General features: G+C 43.1%; 1 protein-coding gene across 2 annotated transcripts; it reads right to left on the bottom strand.

Moving 5' to 3' along the window:
- Positions 1-635: 635 nt before the first annotated feature.
- ERICH5 (glutamate rich 5) lies at positions 636-7697 on the bottom strand. Of its 2 annotated transcripts, XM_027692459.1 has the most exons (4): positions 7602-7697; positions 6181-6597; positions 4104-4217; positions 636-789 (listed from the first exon to the last, which is right to left on the bottom strand). In XM_027692459.1, exons 2-4 carry the CDS (start codon positions 6452-6454, stop codon positions 767-769), a joined length of 411 nt encoding a protein of 136 aa, XP_027548260.1. In that variant the 5' UTR covers positions 6455-6597; positions 7602-7697; the 3' UTR covers positions 636-766. The 2 variants fall into 2 exon arrangements, with proteins under 2 accessions (XP_027548260.1, XP_027548259.1); XM_027692458.1 differs by lacking the exon at positions 636-789 and having other exon boundaries at positions 3634-4217.
- Positions 7698-17255: the final 9558 nt, after the last annotated feature.

Raw genomic sequence — 17255 nt, forward strand, 5'->3', positions numbered from 1 at the left:
TAAAGACAGGTTGTTAATCACCATGAATGCTAATAGCTGTGAAATTATCTTCTAGGATTTATATTACTAAAACATCCTACCCAGTTAAAAATGCCCTCTTCTCCCTGTTTTTGCAGAAGTCATCACATATATTGTACTAGTATTTTTTCAATAAATTTATGTTTAAAAATGGGGAGTGAGCAGCACATACCACTTGGGTCCTGGACAATGCACCCTGTTATCTTCTATCTTCTGGAAAACTAACCTCTGCATTTAGTCACAGCCTAGTAAATGGGCACTTTCATCTCCCAGTCCTCTAAGTCCTCTAATCTATACACTTGAGCAGCTCCGTACACTGGTAGTCCAGGCACTCAGAGAAATTGCCTGCATACAGTCACTTAAAAAAAAAGCACTGTGTTCTTTATCCTATATAAGGCTGATTGAAGGTATAAAAGGTTTGAAGTTAGTTATCTGAACTTAGAAAAAAATCCTAATTGAAAACTGAATGGTTATACTGCTGTTGGAAAATTATCCCACTGTGTACAAAAGGCACTCTGTGGCAGGGTGGTGAAAGCTTAGGTATTTCAAACACTTGAGATCTTGGCAGCTTGAACTAAAGAATACTTACATTATGTAAAACTTTTTCTGATGCTTTTTATTCATGTGTCTGTAGCTTGTGGCTCAATCCATAAAAGCTTTTTTATCTTCCCAACCCAATAAAATTTTAAAATGTTCATGTGGACAGAAGAGCAGGCCCAAGAAGAGGATGTTCATAGAGACATAACTTCTATTCCTTGTTATTAGCTGTCTCTGAAACACATGGAAAAATTAATTTAGCAATTAATTGAAGGTACAACTTGATATTCACAACATCTCACAGGAATTCAAAGTGAAAGTTCCCTGGAAGCATCACAGGATGAAGGGGGTATCTGTTCTTCTCCCAGATCTATAAGAATGTTCTGTGTGGACCTGAAATGACCACAAGCAGCCACTGGCTCTGCTTCCTCTTGCCCCATCATGTTCATACAGTCTGCCTCTCACAGACATTAACATCACCTCTGTGTTACGCTGCAACAGTTTCGTGCTCCTCCCCACCCTGCTGCCTTTTCTCTTAACAACTTTTGAAATCACTAGATCCTTTCAGTCATATCTGACATAGAGGTAGGCATCTCATGGACATTAAATCTTAAATAAGGACAAGAGACATAGGGCATAAATTCAAGTAACTGAGTATTAAATATAAGAAAATATTTTCCTTTTTTTTCTTCTCTAAGGACAATTGACTGGTGAGAATTGACTGCCCACAATTTATGGAATCTCCATCCTTGGGGATTCAAAACCCAACAGGACAACCTGTTCCAGCTGACCCTGCTTTGAGCAGGACTAGACAAGCTTCAGAGGCACCTTTCTACCTCAGCCATTCCGTGATAAAGTATGGCTGGGGAACCAGCCCCTGAAACTACTGATGTTAACCATCAGCAGCTGAGAAGCTCCGAGGCTCACTGGCTCCCTTGATAGCTAAAAAAAAAGTGTCCAAGGGGATGATTGGTTGAAATCATAGTGTCAGACCGCCCAAACTCAAAGTACTTCTTTCCCAGCCAGAAGATGCTGCAAGGATAGATTGGGAACATGAGAACATGGGACTTCCTCATAGTGAATAGTGGTGTTCCATGAGGGTGGGAAGGTGGGAAATTTGCATGGGAATGAAGGTGAGTGACAGACATCCAACTGCAGTGACTGACTGTGACAAAGACAGTTAATTTGCGTGAAGACAGCTAATGTAGCATGAAAAATAACCAACTACCTTTAATGGTTTTGAGTTTTTTTAATTCAACATACTTAGCATGTCACTGAGCATTCATTCAGAGATGGATTGCAGCTACCTTTAGAGCAATATTTTTTTGCACTAGGAAAAGCTCATATCCTCTTAGTCGTACCCTCTCAGAGGCAAGGCTCTGAATGTTTTTGATGTCTCTCAAAGTAAGAATTTTTTCATTCCCTTAAGCCATTCTGTTTCCCTGCCCAGAATCTTGTTTTAGTTCTTCAATATCCTTTCAAGATGAAAGAATTGCTCCCTTACACAACAGCATCCCAGGTTAAATGGTCGCTATTCCATTCTTAACATTGTTTTCTCGCCCGCAGCCATTCTCTGAGCTGTGTGCATCAATGCACTCCTGTCATCTGAAATGCATTACAGACACAGAAGCAGGGCTGCTTTTTCTGCTTCCATACAAAACTGTTGAGAAGAATATTGTCAAAACGGGAAAACGCAGAAAGTATTTCAATAAAGCTGTAATCATCACATGATGAAATTTCTGGATTCTGGAAGTATTCAAGGCCAGGTTGGATGGCGCCCTGAGCAACCTGATCTAATGGCAGGAGGGCTGGAACGAGATGATCTTTAAGGTCGCTTCCAATCCAAGCCTTTCTATGATTCTCTTACTCTTCAGGAGCAGGAAGCTGTCCTTTAAACTGTTCTTTGATTCTCCCAGAAGCAAGTGCTTTGCTGAACTCAGCACAGACAGATAATTCTTTGCAAAAGCATATGGGCAAGACATTAAAAACAAGTTGATTGAACAGAATTGTTTTGACTTCATAAGCAAAGCTATATGGCATAAATCTAAAAATTCTGCAAAAGCACACTTGTCAGTGGCCAACATCTGCTTGTCCTCACAGGCTAGCTTAATAAGTAGCAGTATAAAGGGGAGCAACTCTCAAACATGAAAATTAAAGGGAGGTGAGTAATTTTTTTTGTTTTATCACTGTTGATCTAATTTTACTTGAGTAATCACAAGGTCATAAAGGCACTTATGCCTTGACCAAACTGCTGGACCATCACCCTACTGGTCTTCCAGGCTGCAGTGCTTGTGCTAAAAAACATTTTCCTCAGTCTTGTAGCACAAGTGGAACAAGCTGGCTTGCTGCTGGGAGCTCAAAGCTGACATATACTAGCATATACTGGTGTATGCTAGCATTGGGAAGGAACCAAAAACTTCTCATCCCAGGTGCAAGAGGTTCGTTTGGAAGTCATGAAAGGCACTGGTGTAAGGTATCTACTACCCTTTCTGCTAAAGCTGTCCCCAATTACAGAAATACTCACTATCCCGGAGAGATTTTGAGCATAGCTACATATGGTGGTTAGGAGAGAGGGGAGAGGGGAAAGATGGTTTCATCATGCAATAAGTTCAACAGGGGAAGAGAGGAGGTGCCTGTGTTGCCTGCTCATCCCTTTCCACATTTCAGCAATACCACAATGTAATCTGTGGTGGTGGAATCACCATCCCCGAAAGTGTTTAAAAAACATGTGGATGTGGAACTTAAGGACATGGTTTACTGGTGGACCTGGCAGTGATGGGTCAACAGTTGGACTCAATGATCTTAGAAGTTATTTTCCAACTTAAATAATTGTATTATTCCAATTCTGTCTTCTGGGGCATGTAATCACCTTATGTGATGGACTTGAGTGTGGGATTCTTAGTGAACGTGGAGGAAGAAAAAGAAATAACTTTTGCAGAAAGACTGTGTTGACAGAATTGTGACCATAACTTCAAAGTCTGCCAGAGGGATAATCCCATCCCCTCGAATTTTTCTCTTCACTGGTGTGACAAATTTTCAAAGGCACTTTATTTGGCTTCTGACTTTTTCTTCCCACCGTGTGACTGCATTTGTTGTGCAATGTGCTTTCACCGCAGGACCACACTGCTGATTCCAACTGATATGAAGAACGAGGGGATCTAAAACGACTGACATAGAATGGAAATTACAAAGCAGCTTTAAGGCTTAGCTCACAAAAAGAAGCCTGCAAATAATAATGAGCAGAGTCATGATTTTAACACAGGTTTTTATTTTCCAAGACTGCATGTCACACTCTAGCATTCTCTCCAAAGCTGGATAATGTATCTCTGTATAAAGACGACCCATGTAAAAAGCATGACTTCCAATTGATTGCTTCCAAAAATGCCTCTTAATGTAAACAAAAGTATTTATGATGCTCTCGTGTTAAAATGCAGAAAGCAGCTGCCTGCCGGTAGGGGAATGACAGGAAGTGCTCATTAAGGACAGCACAGTATTTTCTGTCTCCTAAACAATAACCCATGTGGTCCTTCCCTCCTCTGTCAACGTACCCATCTCTGTTGCTGCTGCACTATCCACAGCTTCTCCTGTTTCTTCTTTTGTTTCAGGCCCTCCACTTACTGTCTCACTGAGCAGCTCAGTTTCCACCTGTTCTCCCGTCTCACCTGGGAATAGTAACCATGGAGATCAAATTAACATCCACTGAGAAAAGCACCAAGCGCCCCAGCTCCCTTCTGTAAACCTAATTTTGCTTTGTCAGCTCTCCAATGCCCCTTACCAAGGTACCCTCTGAATGAATCCATAGGCAACAAACAGGATGATCCCATCCAGCTATATGCATGCCTCATGCCCATGAAGTTCTCCTTATGCTTTCACAAAATCCCCTTGATGCTATATCCAAAAGACATCATGAGTACTATTTCTGTTCAAATTATTTTTCCTGGATTTTATTTTATGTATGAGCAGTTTTATTTGCATTTGGAACAAAACAGAAATAGAAAACATGGTAACGTGCCAGTCTGGCTGAATTTGTGCTTTCCTTGGGAAGTTGCTGCCTGATCCGTTTCCTCACACAGCTATGGAAGCATAAAGAAAAGTGAAACAAATGCTAAGTATCTTATGCACCATAGCATAAAAATGTAAAAACTCTTCATCATATGCCTCATGGAAAGAGAATGCACACAAGTTAAGGTATTACATCAAGCTTGGAAGTAAACGGAGCAAAACTCTTTTTCCCAAAGTCTTGTTCACTGGCCCTGCACACATCGTTTGGTGCTCAAAGCCCTACAACTCATCTTTAGCCAAACAGTGAATTGTAAATGTGTTTGCACAGACATGAGGTGGCAGAGCAATGTTCAGTGTGTGCTGCTCTGCCTTCAGCATTCTGCCCTGAGGCTTAGAAATGGTGATTAATGAGTTTGCAACTGGGTAAGACTGTGTGTTTAACAGGTGAGCATCCTGTCATTTACTGCTTACATAAAATGAGGCTGTATGCCTAAGGATAGATGCCTATGTTATGTAGAGGAAACTTCAAAATTCTTTTGTGGAGAGACACAGGAGAGGATAAAGTAAGTCAACCACCCTGCTCAGCTACTAGAATGCAAAGAGTGAGATTTATACAGCCAGTTCAGAGACATGCAGAGCAAAGCCACAGGATTAGTGGTAGTGTGTGTAACTGGTTCTGGACTTCACGCAGACCAGTTCTTCTCCTGTATCTTGCATTTCTTCAAGGCAAATGTGGAGTGAGGAAGGCTGCTGGTACCATGTTTCCCTGCAGAGAAATATTCCTCTTTGTGCTTCCCTTGCTTGTTCCCTGAGAAAAGCTCCCCCAGGACGTATCTGATTCCTTATCAAGCTACTTTGCACAATTCAAGAGAAATTCAACTCCTCCTGTGAAGCGTTCACCTTTTGCATGTGCGGTCCATGTCATTTGGGCACCAACCCAAAGATGAGCATAGCCTACAATTTTCAGGAACAAGCACATCTCCCACTAAAGGTCCCTCTCACTGCACAAGGAAATATCTGCCATCTCAGACACCACTGCCTCCTCATGCAGCCTTCCTCCACCGCTAGTCATCTCCAGACATTTTTTGAAAGCCCAGCCCAATGTCCCTCTGCTACTACTTCTATTTAGCTTGTCTAGTAGCCAAGGCTCTAGGACAGACTGGATATGCCAGGCATACATCAAAGAGATGCTTTTTCTTATACATCCAGGCAGCCTCCAATTTTATGTGCCCAGGGAGAGTTGCTTTATAGTTAATACATATGACTAAGTAATAGAGCCTTTGGGCTCTGCAAATATTAAGGAACGTGTCTGAGCTATACAGAGACACAATGTTTTAAATGAGGGGTATGGTGGGGCATTTTACCTGCTAAGAACAAAAAGGACATGAAATGAAGTAGCAGAGATAATGACTGGAAATGCTGATTAAATTTATTACAGCTTGGACTTGTAAATCTGAGACTTGCTCACCCACATTCTTCTACGCTCCACATAGTACAGGCTCCCAGGACCAAATTCTGTCTCCAGAAGCTCTTGCGAGGCTCTTAGTAAAGTCAAAAGTACCCACACAGATGTCTCTGGAGGCAAAATTCGGTCTCCTGAATTTATGAAAGTACAAATATTACCCTCAATGAGATGGTCCTCTTCAGTAATATGTACTTTATCCATGACTTCCACTACAGAGCTGTCACTGTCCTCTACCAGCCCACTGTCCTCAGCTGGTCCTGGTGATGGTGCCCCAACATCTTCTGGTGCTGAAGGTGAAGGCCCATTGCCCTCCTCTCTCCACACAGAAGGCAGCTCAGAGCTTTCCTCTGCTCCTGCAGGCAGGGGCTCGGTGCCCTCCGGCTCCTCCCTTTTACTGACTGAATCGATCTTCTCCTCAACGTCCAGAATCATGGCTGCAGCCTCCTCTCCTGGCAGATGCTCCCCTAGGTTTGTCTCCTCAGAAGCAAGGCTCACATCCTCTTCTGGGTCCAACTGTGTTTGGTCAGCTATGGTTTCATGATCGTCTGCAGTCAAGGTGTTTGCACCTGATGATGCTTTTAGTTGCAGAAGGGCAAAGAAAGAAAAAAGAGAATTGGTGAGTAGTAAGCTCAATGAAAACTAAACCCACAGTGAACCGTATAAGCACTACCTGTCAAAGAGCTCCCTCCTGGCTAGGAACATACCCTCTCACAAGTGTGCTGCACATATCCACAAATATCCCATAGAAGATGGTGCTGCTCTTACACTAAAAGGAAGTTTTCATTTGAAGCATATCATATATTTTTGTATGAAGAGAGCTGACCTGTTTACAGGTCACTGTCCTATTACATTTTGCTTTATGTATCTGAAGTGTGCAGGTGGTTTGCAGGTGATGGGACACTATGCAAGGAAGCACCTTATCCTGCCCCAAACCAAGCACAGGATCAATGTGATGAGTATGAGGGAGCTGCTGGTCTGGGCTGCACGTGGGAAAATTCTGGTGGTGCCTCCAGGTGGGCTCAATGTTCTCATTCTGGAGGATGAGCAGTGCCCACTTCTTAAAACAAAAACCAATCTCTCTGTCTTTTTCAATACTAAACTACCATTCATGGTATGCTCTGTCTAATAAAAAAATCAATAACAGGAAGCCTAAACAAATTAACTTCCACTTCTTTCATCTTTCATCAACTTATTGGCTAGTAAAGCAATGGGTTTTGGCAGAAAAAAATTATGAATAAAGAACTGACAAAATTACTCTGACAGGTATTTAAGTATGAAAGTTGAAGACTCAAAATGAGCTATACCTACCTATCAGACTTACTTAATAATGTTCTGATTAAATTCAATTTGACAAGAGCTTGCAGTTAACCTTCTTCAAAGGAATGCTAGGATGAAAACCCTAGTAATTCATGTATGAAATCTGTTTATATAATAATTACACAACTGGAAAAGTGTTATTTTCTGAGAAAATTATGATTGCGTTGTCAAAGCCAGTAAGCAGAACCTTGATACTGTTCACAGATGAACACATCTATGCGTGTTCATACAGACGTAGATGAACAGCAAAAAAATGTAATACCTCCTACTCTTAAAACAGCTGCTTGAATCCTGCTGCTTTAAAGTAACTTCACAGTTCTTTTGAGGCATTCAAGCAAAACACCTTGCCAGCAAGTGTCACCTAGTCAGCATGTGCCTAGAGACACAGGGAAGGATTGCTAAGCAGGAAGAAGAGCAAGAACTGGGAATCTGGACTGTCAAGATGGACAGAAAGCAACTTTGACTACAACATAGATTAAATCTCATTTGTCCCAAGATCTGTAAACCCATCCAAGTTCCAGCCGTGCCCTCCAAATCCACATAGATACAGCTATTTATAACACAATTCGAACAACAGGAGATAAGTTCAGCTACACATGTTAGACCACAGAGCCCCCAAAGGGCAGCACCAGCCTCTGACAGCTGCCAAGGGACAAGGAAAGGACAGATGGTCCCAACCCACGGGGCTGAGCTTCAGTCCATCAGTGGACATTCCTCTGTCAACCTGCCCAAGCCCCTTTTCAATCCATTTACTCTCAGCCTCCACCATGACCAGTGGCAATGAGAGCTGCAGCCCACTTATACCCCCTGCAAAACACATTCTGGCTGGTTTTAAGCCTGATGCAAGTCATCTCATTGAGTGACAGTTCTTGTGTTACAAGAAACAGCAAATATATGTCCCCTGATTACCTTCTCTAGATCTCTATCACACCTTGTCTTCCAGGCACTCATTTTCCTAACACGAAGCTCAAGGTGAAACAGATACCCCATTGGAATAACAGCAAGTAAATCTTAACCTAAAGCTACTCTAAGCAGTGATTAAAAAAAAGCAACGTATGCTCAGAGACCAGAGAATTAATCTTTTCATATTCTTATTTTTCATCTCTTTGGACACTTCTAACTGCCTTCACCTTGCTTGATGTCAGGAGCATTTAAAACTTATGGACAGAAATAAATGAGCCATTAAAATTAGAATGTTTTCAATTGGTGTTAGCACTAAAAAAAAAACCCAACTCAGACCTATTATTACTAGGAATCTCCTGCAGCTTCTATAAATATCAGCCTTGTAACTTCCAGCAAGCCTTCTCTTCATCAAGATGTTTTATATAAATTGGATTTATAAAATACTGCCATGCAACATGAGATCTGCACTGTTGGAAACCCTGGAAGCATTCCTCTGCTCTCATCTGAAATGCAAAGAATTCCCTAATATGGAAGAAAAAATCCTCACAGTAATCTGTTCAATACCTTTATCCCCAAAAAGAATGAACATCATGTGGTGATCAACATTCCTAGGATTCTGGCTAGTTTTGTTTTATTTTTAAATTTATAATTTTTATTTTCCCTGCTGTAGACAATTTCAGCTGGAAAAACAATGACAAACACAGTGAATTTAAGTGGGCCATGGCAACAGTATTTTTCCCTTTGCCTTCTTTCTTTCCTTTAGGAAAAGCCTTGTATTTCTGTTTTTATTAAATACATTTAATAAAATTAAATTTATTTTAAATAAATTTATACATTAAATGTACATTTTCCCACATTTACACCTTTGGATAAGTTTTTTTTCAAATTGTCCTTTCTTATTAAACTAGATTTAAAATTATTAACATATCTGGCTGGTAACTGCCCAATTAATGGAGATCTTTCATCCGTAATTACAAACTGCACTTCATCCTTACCATGACATTAATTTACATATTTATTACATTTCATAACCTATCCTGACATGAACAGGTGTCTAGGCAGAATTCTTAAAATACTCAGAATAAATTACTTTAGTTATTTCCCTGAGCCCTTCAGTGTTCCTGTGCGAACATCTTTCAGTGGAGGATGGAAAGGCAGAGGAATTGGTACATTGACCAGGTGAACAAGACAGCAGGCACAGTATAAAGAGATTTCTGCTGGGTACTTTCAGCTGGGCTCCTCAGTTTGCAGATGTATGTTGGCTCTGTAGTGGCACCGACAACACTCACCCCAAACAACTTGCTATCGTCTCTGCAGCCACAAGCCACAGCATTGCCATGGAAAATAAACCCATACAGAAAACATGGATGCTGCAGCCAAAATAACAGCAACAGATGGTACTCATAACGCGAGAACATAAGAAAGAAATGCAGCAAAATTGAGTGCAAACAACATTTATGTATATGCCTTCAGGAAGTATGTTTCTCGAGAAGCCAATATCTGTGACTGTAGCATGCAGGTTCATATGAAAGTGTTTCCAAACCATCCTTGGAGCAAAGAGCTAAGTGTGATGAATATAGAAACAAAGTTTTATTTTACTTCCACTGAATAGCAAGGATATTCTTATGCAACATCCTACAAATACACCTTGCACACAAAATAAGTCTGCTGTGACTTAAGCCAGTCAAAGCCACAGGAGCATTGCCGATGCTGCAAACGGTGTCGGGGGTGGGTTTTGTCAAAAACCAGAAAGGATAGTGGGGTCAGGTATTACTAGTTCGCTATTCTTTTAAAGGAGGGGGGGGGAAGGCACCGGGTTGAATAGGTCCTACACGAAACGGCCAACAGCCGACCTGTCTGGAAATTAAAAAACAAACAAACAAACAAAAAAGCCGGCGAAAAGGAGCGGAAGGGGACTTAGGCATTCATTCACAAGAAACAGCAGTTTCGAAGCATCGCTCACAGAGCGCAGCTCCATCCACAGCTCAGGCAGAATTAAAAGCCGGGAGAAGCCCGACAGGCTCCTGCCCCGCAGCATTTCTGCGGGTCGTGCACCCGCGGCTGGACGGGACGGGACCACCCCGCGGCTGAGAGCACCGTGGCCTCCCACCCTCAGCACCCGCCTGCGCTCCCTGGCCCAGCTCATCCCGTCCCGGCTCACCCTGGCCCCGCTCACCCCGCGGCGGCGGCAGCTCCTGGGGGCGGCTGTGGGAGCTGCTGGAGCAGCCCATGGCGGGGCGGGCGGTGCTGCAGCCGCTCCCGACGGGCCGGGGCGGGTGAAGAGCGGCTGGAGGGGAGTCGGGCAGCATCGACCGACGGAGGGGGGGGGGCGGCCCCGGCGACGGAGCCTTAAAACACACCCCCGCGGTTCAGCCCGGGCCACCGCCGCGGTCGTCCCTGCCCCGGGGGCGGATTTCAGCGCTGTGTGCGGGTGCCAGAAGGTGTGAGTGGCAGCAGCCGAGGAGAGGGGACTGCAGGTCCGTGTGCCCCGTGAGCTTAACCCTGGGGCTGTGTACGTAAACCTCACGAGCAAGCTTCGACCCAGGTTGGTATCGAGGAGACCCATAATTCCGGGTTAGAGGGTCCAGGTCTGGAGGGGGATATCAGATAGATTTGAAGGCCATGCTGATGTTTGGGGGGCCATGACTGTGGCTGAGCTTATGAACCTGACACCGAGGGTGTGGGGTTTCTGTAGGGAACCCCAATCCGGACCAGCAGAGAGGAGCAGCAGGACTGGGTTATCTGCACTTAAGGTGCATGTGGTAGAGGCGTGCCGAGGGTGTGTGCTCGTACACACACAGGGACCTCAGCCTCCCCACCGGCCCTCCCTACAAACGGGAACAGAAGTGGATATATCTGTGGTACAGGAGAGGGAGACCTCTGGGGTCTCATCAATTGGAAGGCAAGAAAGAACCCTGGGCTGGAGATTCCTCTGGATTCAGCAGCTACCTGCAACATCCTTACCATGAGCCTTAAAGATAAAATAAAGATAACATGATTTTTATACTTGCATGTAGGCAAATCAGCAGATGTCCAGGAAAGTGCAGATGGCCTGAAAACTTTCCAGAGAGTAAGAATGAAGAATGTTTGCCACACATTTTCTTGCACAAGCAATTATTGCACCCAAGACATGTTTCATTATGTCCTTCAAATTTAGACTAATCACCCATTCTTCTAAATGAACATTTTTTATCCATCCAGAAACTTCTCCAGACAAATCATATTGTCTTTGGCCATTTGTCCAGAGTGTGCCATGTCCCACAGCCAAGATGGAGCAGTAGCAATTACTCCAATAACTTCTGCAATAACTTCTACTTCCTCTGTTTAAGTTAATTTTCAGGACACTTTTTAAAAATAACAGAAAAAACCCTGTAGGCTATATGGATTTCTCCATGGCTATATATAAGATTTTAATTAGACACTTGGTGGTGAAATGCTGGTAACTTTAATATCAGCAAAGTATTTAAGGGCATTTAAGGGCAAAAGCAAAAGTGCAACAAAGGGCTTAGCAACTTAAAAATTAGTTTCAGAAATATTTAGTATTCATGCTGCTGGTGTGAAATCCTGAGTGTGCTTTGGTGGGAATGAGGGAATGAGTTCCCTATACAGCACATGTGGGTTCCCTGTACAGCACAAATGAAGACACCCAGGCACCCAACTGCTCTGCTGCCACAGGTAGGAAAGTAGAAGTGTCTGTGACTGTGAAGGAGTGCTGACAGCTGAGGAAGCTGCCTGGAGACAGCACATATGAAAGGGAGGGATGGCAAACATATCTGATTTCCCACTTCTATGATCTTTCAGAGAATAAAGCAAGGAGGACGGGCCACCTGGACAGACTCATTGAGCACTGGAGACTGAGGGAAATAAAAAGGGAAAGCTACATTCAATTCCTACTCTTGCTTGAGGAGCTTTGTACCTGCTTCCCTCCGTGTCCTAGCCAAAGGGTAAGCTGTGCAGAGTGCACCTACTATCCATCTAACTTAAATAGCGGAGAAAGGCATGCAAGATTTACGAGGCCAGAGGAAACACGTGTGGGCATGTATTGGCAGCCACAGGCTCACCGAGGGGACCAGGGCGGGTCTGTACTTCATGTTCCTTAAACAGGCCTTGGACAAGATACAGAAATAGGAATGAAAACCCAAGGGCCATTTGGGAGGTGACTCCCAGAATCATTAAATAACAATTTCATGGTCTTCTTTCCTCCCCCCATGAGTGAAGGAAAAGTTGCACCTTTTCAGCAGGAAGAGTCCAACAGAGCCAGTGCTGGAGCTGATATAGGTGGGGCCATGGCAGGACAAGGCTGCACCTCAGTGTATCAGCTGTTTTGCCACATACCAGGACAGGCTTGGACAATGTGTGCCCTCTGCAGAGTATTCATCACAAACACATTCCTGCAGGATAACTACATGCTGCTCTGCAGCTGCCTCTGTGCCACTGTCCTACCTTTTGGGAGCACAAGATTGTACAGAGTTTGTACAGAGTCCCAAACAAACTACTGCAAGTGATCCAGTGGCTGCAGTATGATGTTGGGAGATGAAAATCCTTGGTAGCCTTTCCATCTATTTTCCTGAGCAAGGCACCTCTCCACAGACTCTCTGCCTTCTGTAATCTGAACCACCCTGGTACTGCCCCCAATGAAGGCAGTACAAAAGTAGCTAAAAAATCCCCCCTTTAACAGCAAATAAACTAAACAATCATCTCAAATTAGTTATTTTTTACAAAGGAAAACTATTTTAGTCAGGAATATAAATTGGGAAATTAAAATTAAGTGTAAACTGTGAGTGTTCAGGGATAGCTGTTTCTCCAGCAGTAAAGCATCAAACACCTATGACCTCATATACAAGCAGCAATACACTTCCAAAAGCAAACTTCATAAAGATTTTTCCAAGGTCCTGGCAATTTTTAAGTTCCCTAGGCCAGTATTCCATGATCAAACTTGTTGTACTCATTGCAGGCTCACTAGTTATTAAAAATTTTGAGTACTATTCCTAGCGCAGCTATTACATTTATTATCTATTTTCTGGTAGTCCCAAATCCTGGGACTTCCCAAATCACAGTGACTTTTCATAACATTATGTTAATCATGAGTTTTCTTCTTTGTGATTTCTTTTCTCAGCTCTTTGGCTATTCTGTACAGAAAGACCAGTACCTAACCAGGCAATATAGTATTCTAAAATGTTTATTGTGTCAGATAATTCAGGCCAAATGTTCCACTGATCCAAATTTGTGTAGCTTCATTGAAGGCCTTTCTGTGATGCTGATTTATGAACTGCAGAGAACTGCCTTCTGAAATGGCTTTTTTTGTTTTGCATGGGATGCAATGACCTTGAAACTTACCTCCTAGGACACACCTTGTAATTTCCTGGAAAGGAGGCAATCTGAAGATTTTCTTATCAAACTAGTTGCTATGGTTAGATATCCACACCTGTGAATTTCTGCACAATATGGCTCTTAGAAAATGGAGTATCTCGTTGTACTGGCACTGTATTTAAGCTGGCTACACATCTAGGTATCCAAATGTATGTGTTTATATATGTATATGTTTATGTATGTGCATACACACATACTTCTAAGCATGCTTTCACTGGCTGAAAATGTATCCAAGTTGTGCAGATATCCAGGTATTCACAATAGACTGTAACCTCAAGATTAACCTGTTCCCTAGTGAGATAGCCTTTCAGCACTTGACCCATTTTCCTACTCAACTCCTTTCTTTTCTTCCTTCCTTTCTCATGTTAAAGCTGCTGCAAGGGTGGCCAAGGAGAGGTTTGCATGCAGATGCAGTGGACCCGTGCCTTACTGGGACTTCAAATTCCCAGCAATCTGAAATGAGCTGCATTTGTCTGCCTGACAATACAGGGGATACTTCGGTGCATGACCCTGTGAAAACCAGATGAACGTGTTTGCATTCACTGTAAATGTGATGATTATCAGAGAACACAGTCTGTCACTTTTAATAGCCCTGATGTGCAAAAGTAGAAAATAATGGCTGCAGGTGTTCACACAATGTGGTCGCGTAATTGTGCAGAGACTTGACCAGACTATAAATCTAAGAAAAAGCAGGATTGTATTTTTGCATATTTACATCCTATCAAAATAGTATGTTCTATTCATATTGGTAAAATAAAGATATAGGCCTAGCTTTTCAAAAGATCGGTCTTCTTTTTTGAATTGAACCTCATCTTTAAGGGTTAGCGTGTGACTTCTGGCACCTGAAGGGCAGCTGTAGATCTGTTGTCCCCCTTTCAGCAGCTTTAGCAGATCAAAAGCCCCCCCCTCCACTGTCACATCACACAACATTTCCTTGAACTTTGCTGGCAATGGGTCAGTACCTGTTACTGCCTCAGGGACCTGCCAGCTCTGTCAAGGAGCCCTACCCATTGCCTGCTGATGCTCAGGGAAGGGGGCTAAGCAGGGGTACAGCTTCAGATGTTCCTCTGCATCCCTGGCTGTCAGAGTGATCCCCACTTTCCCACAAGGTCAGCAGTGCTGCCACTTCAGCTTTATGAAGATCTCAGAAGTTCAGAGAATTGAACAGAATGATCCATCCCAGGCTGTGCCATAGGGTGCCTGTGTAGGGCTCATTTTTCAGACTTCAGAATGATTTTTTCTTATTCTCCTTTTCTCTTTTTCCTTTCCAACCTTTTCTCTCAGTTACCTATACACCATGTACGACAGCACGTGTAATTAGCACACACCCCATTTTTCTTAGTGCCTTATTCTCCTGCCATTGGATTATGTCTCATTTTCCAATGAGATGGCCCTATTAACAAGCTGATGGTATTATTGCCACTGCATTTGTGGAGGCCATGCTCGGGGTTCCGTAACACAGAGAAAGAGCTGCTTTGAGATTTCCCTGCAGAAAGGTATGCTGCATGGATGGGCCCACATCTGCAGCATGTACAATACGGACTCCTTGTAACAGAACTGCTGCGAGAGACCCCCCCGGGTGATCCTGGACTGGATCAACACATGAAACACATGAACTTGCTTGTCTGTTCCCAGGTATGTGTATACCTGGCCACCATGTCTTGTGCTGTCGTTTGCTGATATGCTGATGTTGGTGTTAGTGCCATTGCAGGAGCTTCCCTGATTTCCCTTTCTCAGATACACCAAGTTGGTTTCATTTTCCTCCAGACCCAAAATGATGAAGTTGCTTTCCAATATTTGGAATAGGTCAATGCTCCACCAGTAACTTTTCTTGCAGTGCTCTCACTCTCCTTATTCATACCTCTAACTGGTGCTTTCTTACACAACCTTAACAGCATTTTAGGGGGGGAAAGTGATGAAAGAACTTCAATACCACTGCTCTCCAGACTGAATTAAGTTATGTCCCTCTCCATTGGAACCCCTGTTCCTGCTCTCTTACTAGGCAAGCACAGACTAAGGCCAGGGTGGGAGAAGCAGTAGGGGAGGAGGAGTGGCTCCGCTTTCCATAAGTATTCTCCATTCCCTGCATGCTCATCTTCACTGACAAACTGAGCACCAGCCTGTAGAGCCCCTTGGCCAGAGTAATACCTGACTCAGCCAGAGATGATCTCCCTGGCTGAGCATGGTGGGACAGGCAGGAGGGCTGGATGAGACCACAGTGTCTGCTCTTGGTGCTGGGAGAAGTAACGCTGGTTTTCCTGAGGTTGCCAGCTGCTCCCTGAATCTTTCCATCGTGAGACTTGTTTGTTGTAGATAGAGACAATGTCTACTTCTTCCCTCCCTTTCTTCTATTTCTGATGTATCACGGCCTCATTGTAGAGGGGAGCTCTGCATTCCTTGCTGAGGGTGCCTGGGTACCAAACTCTGCCTGACGTGCTTTCCCCCTTTCTTTGCTTCTCAAACAGCTGCACTGTCAATGCCCATCTGCTCCCAGCTGTTGATTTTTAACATAACAGTGTCAGTATAATACTATATAAGGAATTTTGGTGGAGCCAAAGCCTTTTTTTTCTTCTAGTGTTGTTTTCATCTGACTTGGACTCACCCTTTGCCTTTATAAAGGACATTTTATGGACCACAGACCTCCAGGAAAGGCCTTCACAGCCACAGAAGGGAGATTTTGGAGATGAGAGACAATAGTGCCCATCCCTGCATGTATTCCCACCCCCTCTGCCAATCCTTATTTCACCCAGATTTAGGGACAGAATTTGGGGTCCAGTGACCAAAGTGTCTGTTAGAAATTTCTTTTGGAAATGCAGAGTTTTTTAAAAAGCACATCACTGGAAAGAACTAGTTTTATAAAGTGCTAAGGAAAGTACTGCGTTCTCTCCTAATCTGAGCGAAGGTTGCAAGGGTACCCTGGCAAACAGCTCCCTCTCCCGGAGCCGTGCATGACTCCCACATCTTGCAAGGTATCATAAAACATGGAATAGTCGAAAAGAATGGCACCGAGGACTTCATGAGGCCCACAGAGCTTTATATTCCCTTGCCAGTAATTTCAACAGGCAAAAAAAGGTTAATGTTTCACCAGACCACAACCAACCGGGTAAAAGTATAAAGAATTAAAAGCAAAGTCACAATTTGACAGTAGGAATAACAGCAATGCAGCTGAGTGCTGGAGCACAGGGATGAAGAGGAAAAGGAAAGAGCCATAGAACGGAGTTTTCAGCTGCCAAAGAAAAGAAAAGTTGAAAGCATACTTCAAAATTTATTTAATTATGCTCTCTAAAGGAATGGAAATTATTTTGTTTCAGTAAGAGAAATTAGACTATAGAGACACATAAAAATGTAACATTATTACACTACTATTTATATACTACATATATCATTTATGTGCTTAATACAGAAATTATTTCCAGAGAACTTTATCATAAGAGATGGACCAATGTCTGAATTTTACCTGGGGTATTTAAGCTCCACTTAAGTTCGGTGACATTTTTTCCAACCCAGCTTTATCTCATCTTTATCTTAGCATAAATAGCTTAGATATTAATCTAGGTGTCTAAACTGATCTGTCAAAACCTAAGGTTGTTACCCAGAAAAAAATGGTTGGGATGAGGGTTTGCATTTTGATCAAAGGCTGCCT

This window comes from Neopelma chrysocephalum, unplaced genomic scaffold, assembly GCF_003984885.1.
Source record: "Neopelma chrysocephalum unplaced genomic scaffold, ASM398488v2 Primary Assembly neopelma1_86, whole genome shotgun sequence".
NCBI lineage: Eukaryota > Metazoa > Chordata > Aves > Passeriformes > Pipridae > Neopelma > Neopelma chrysocephalum.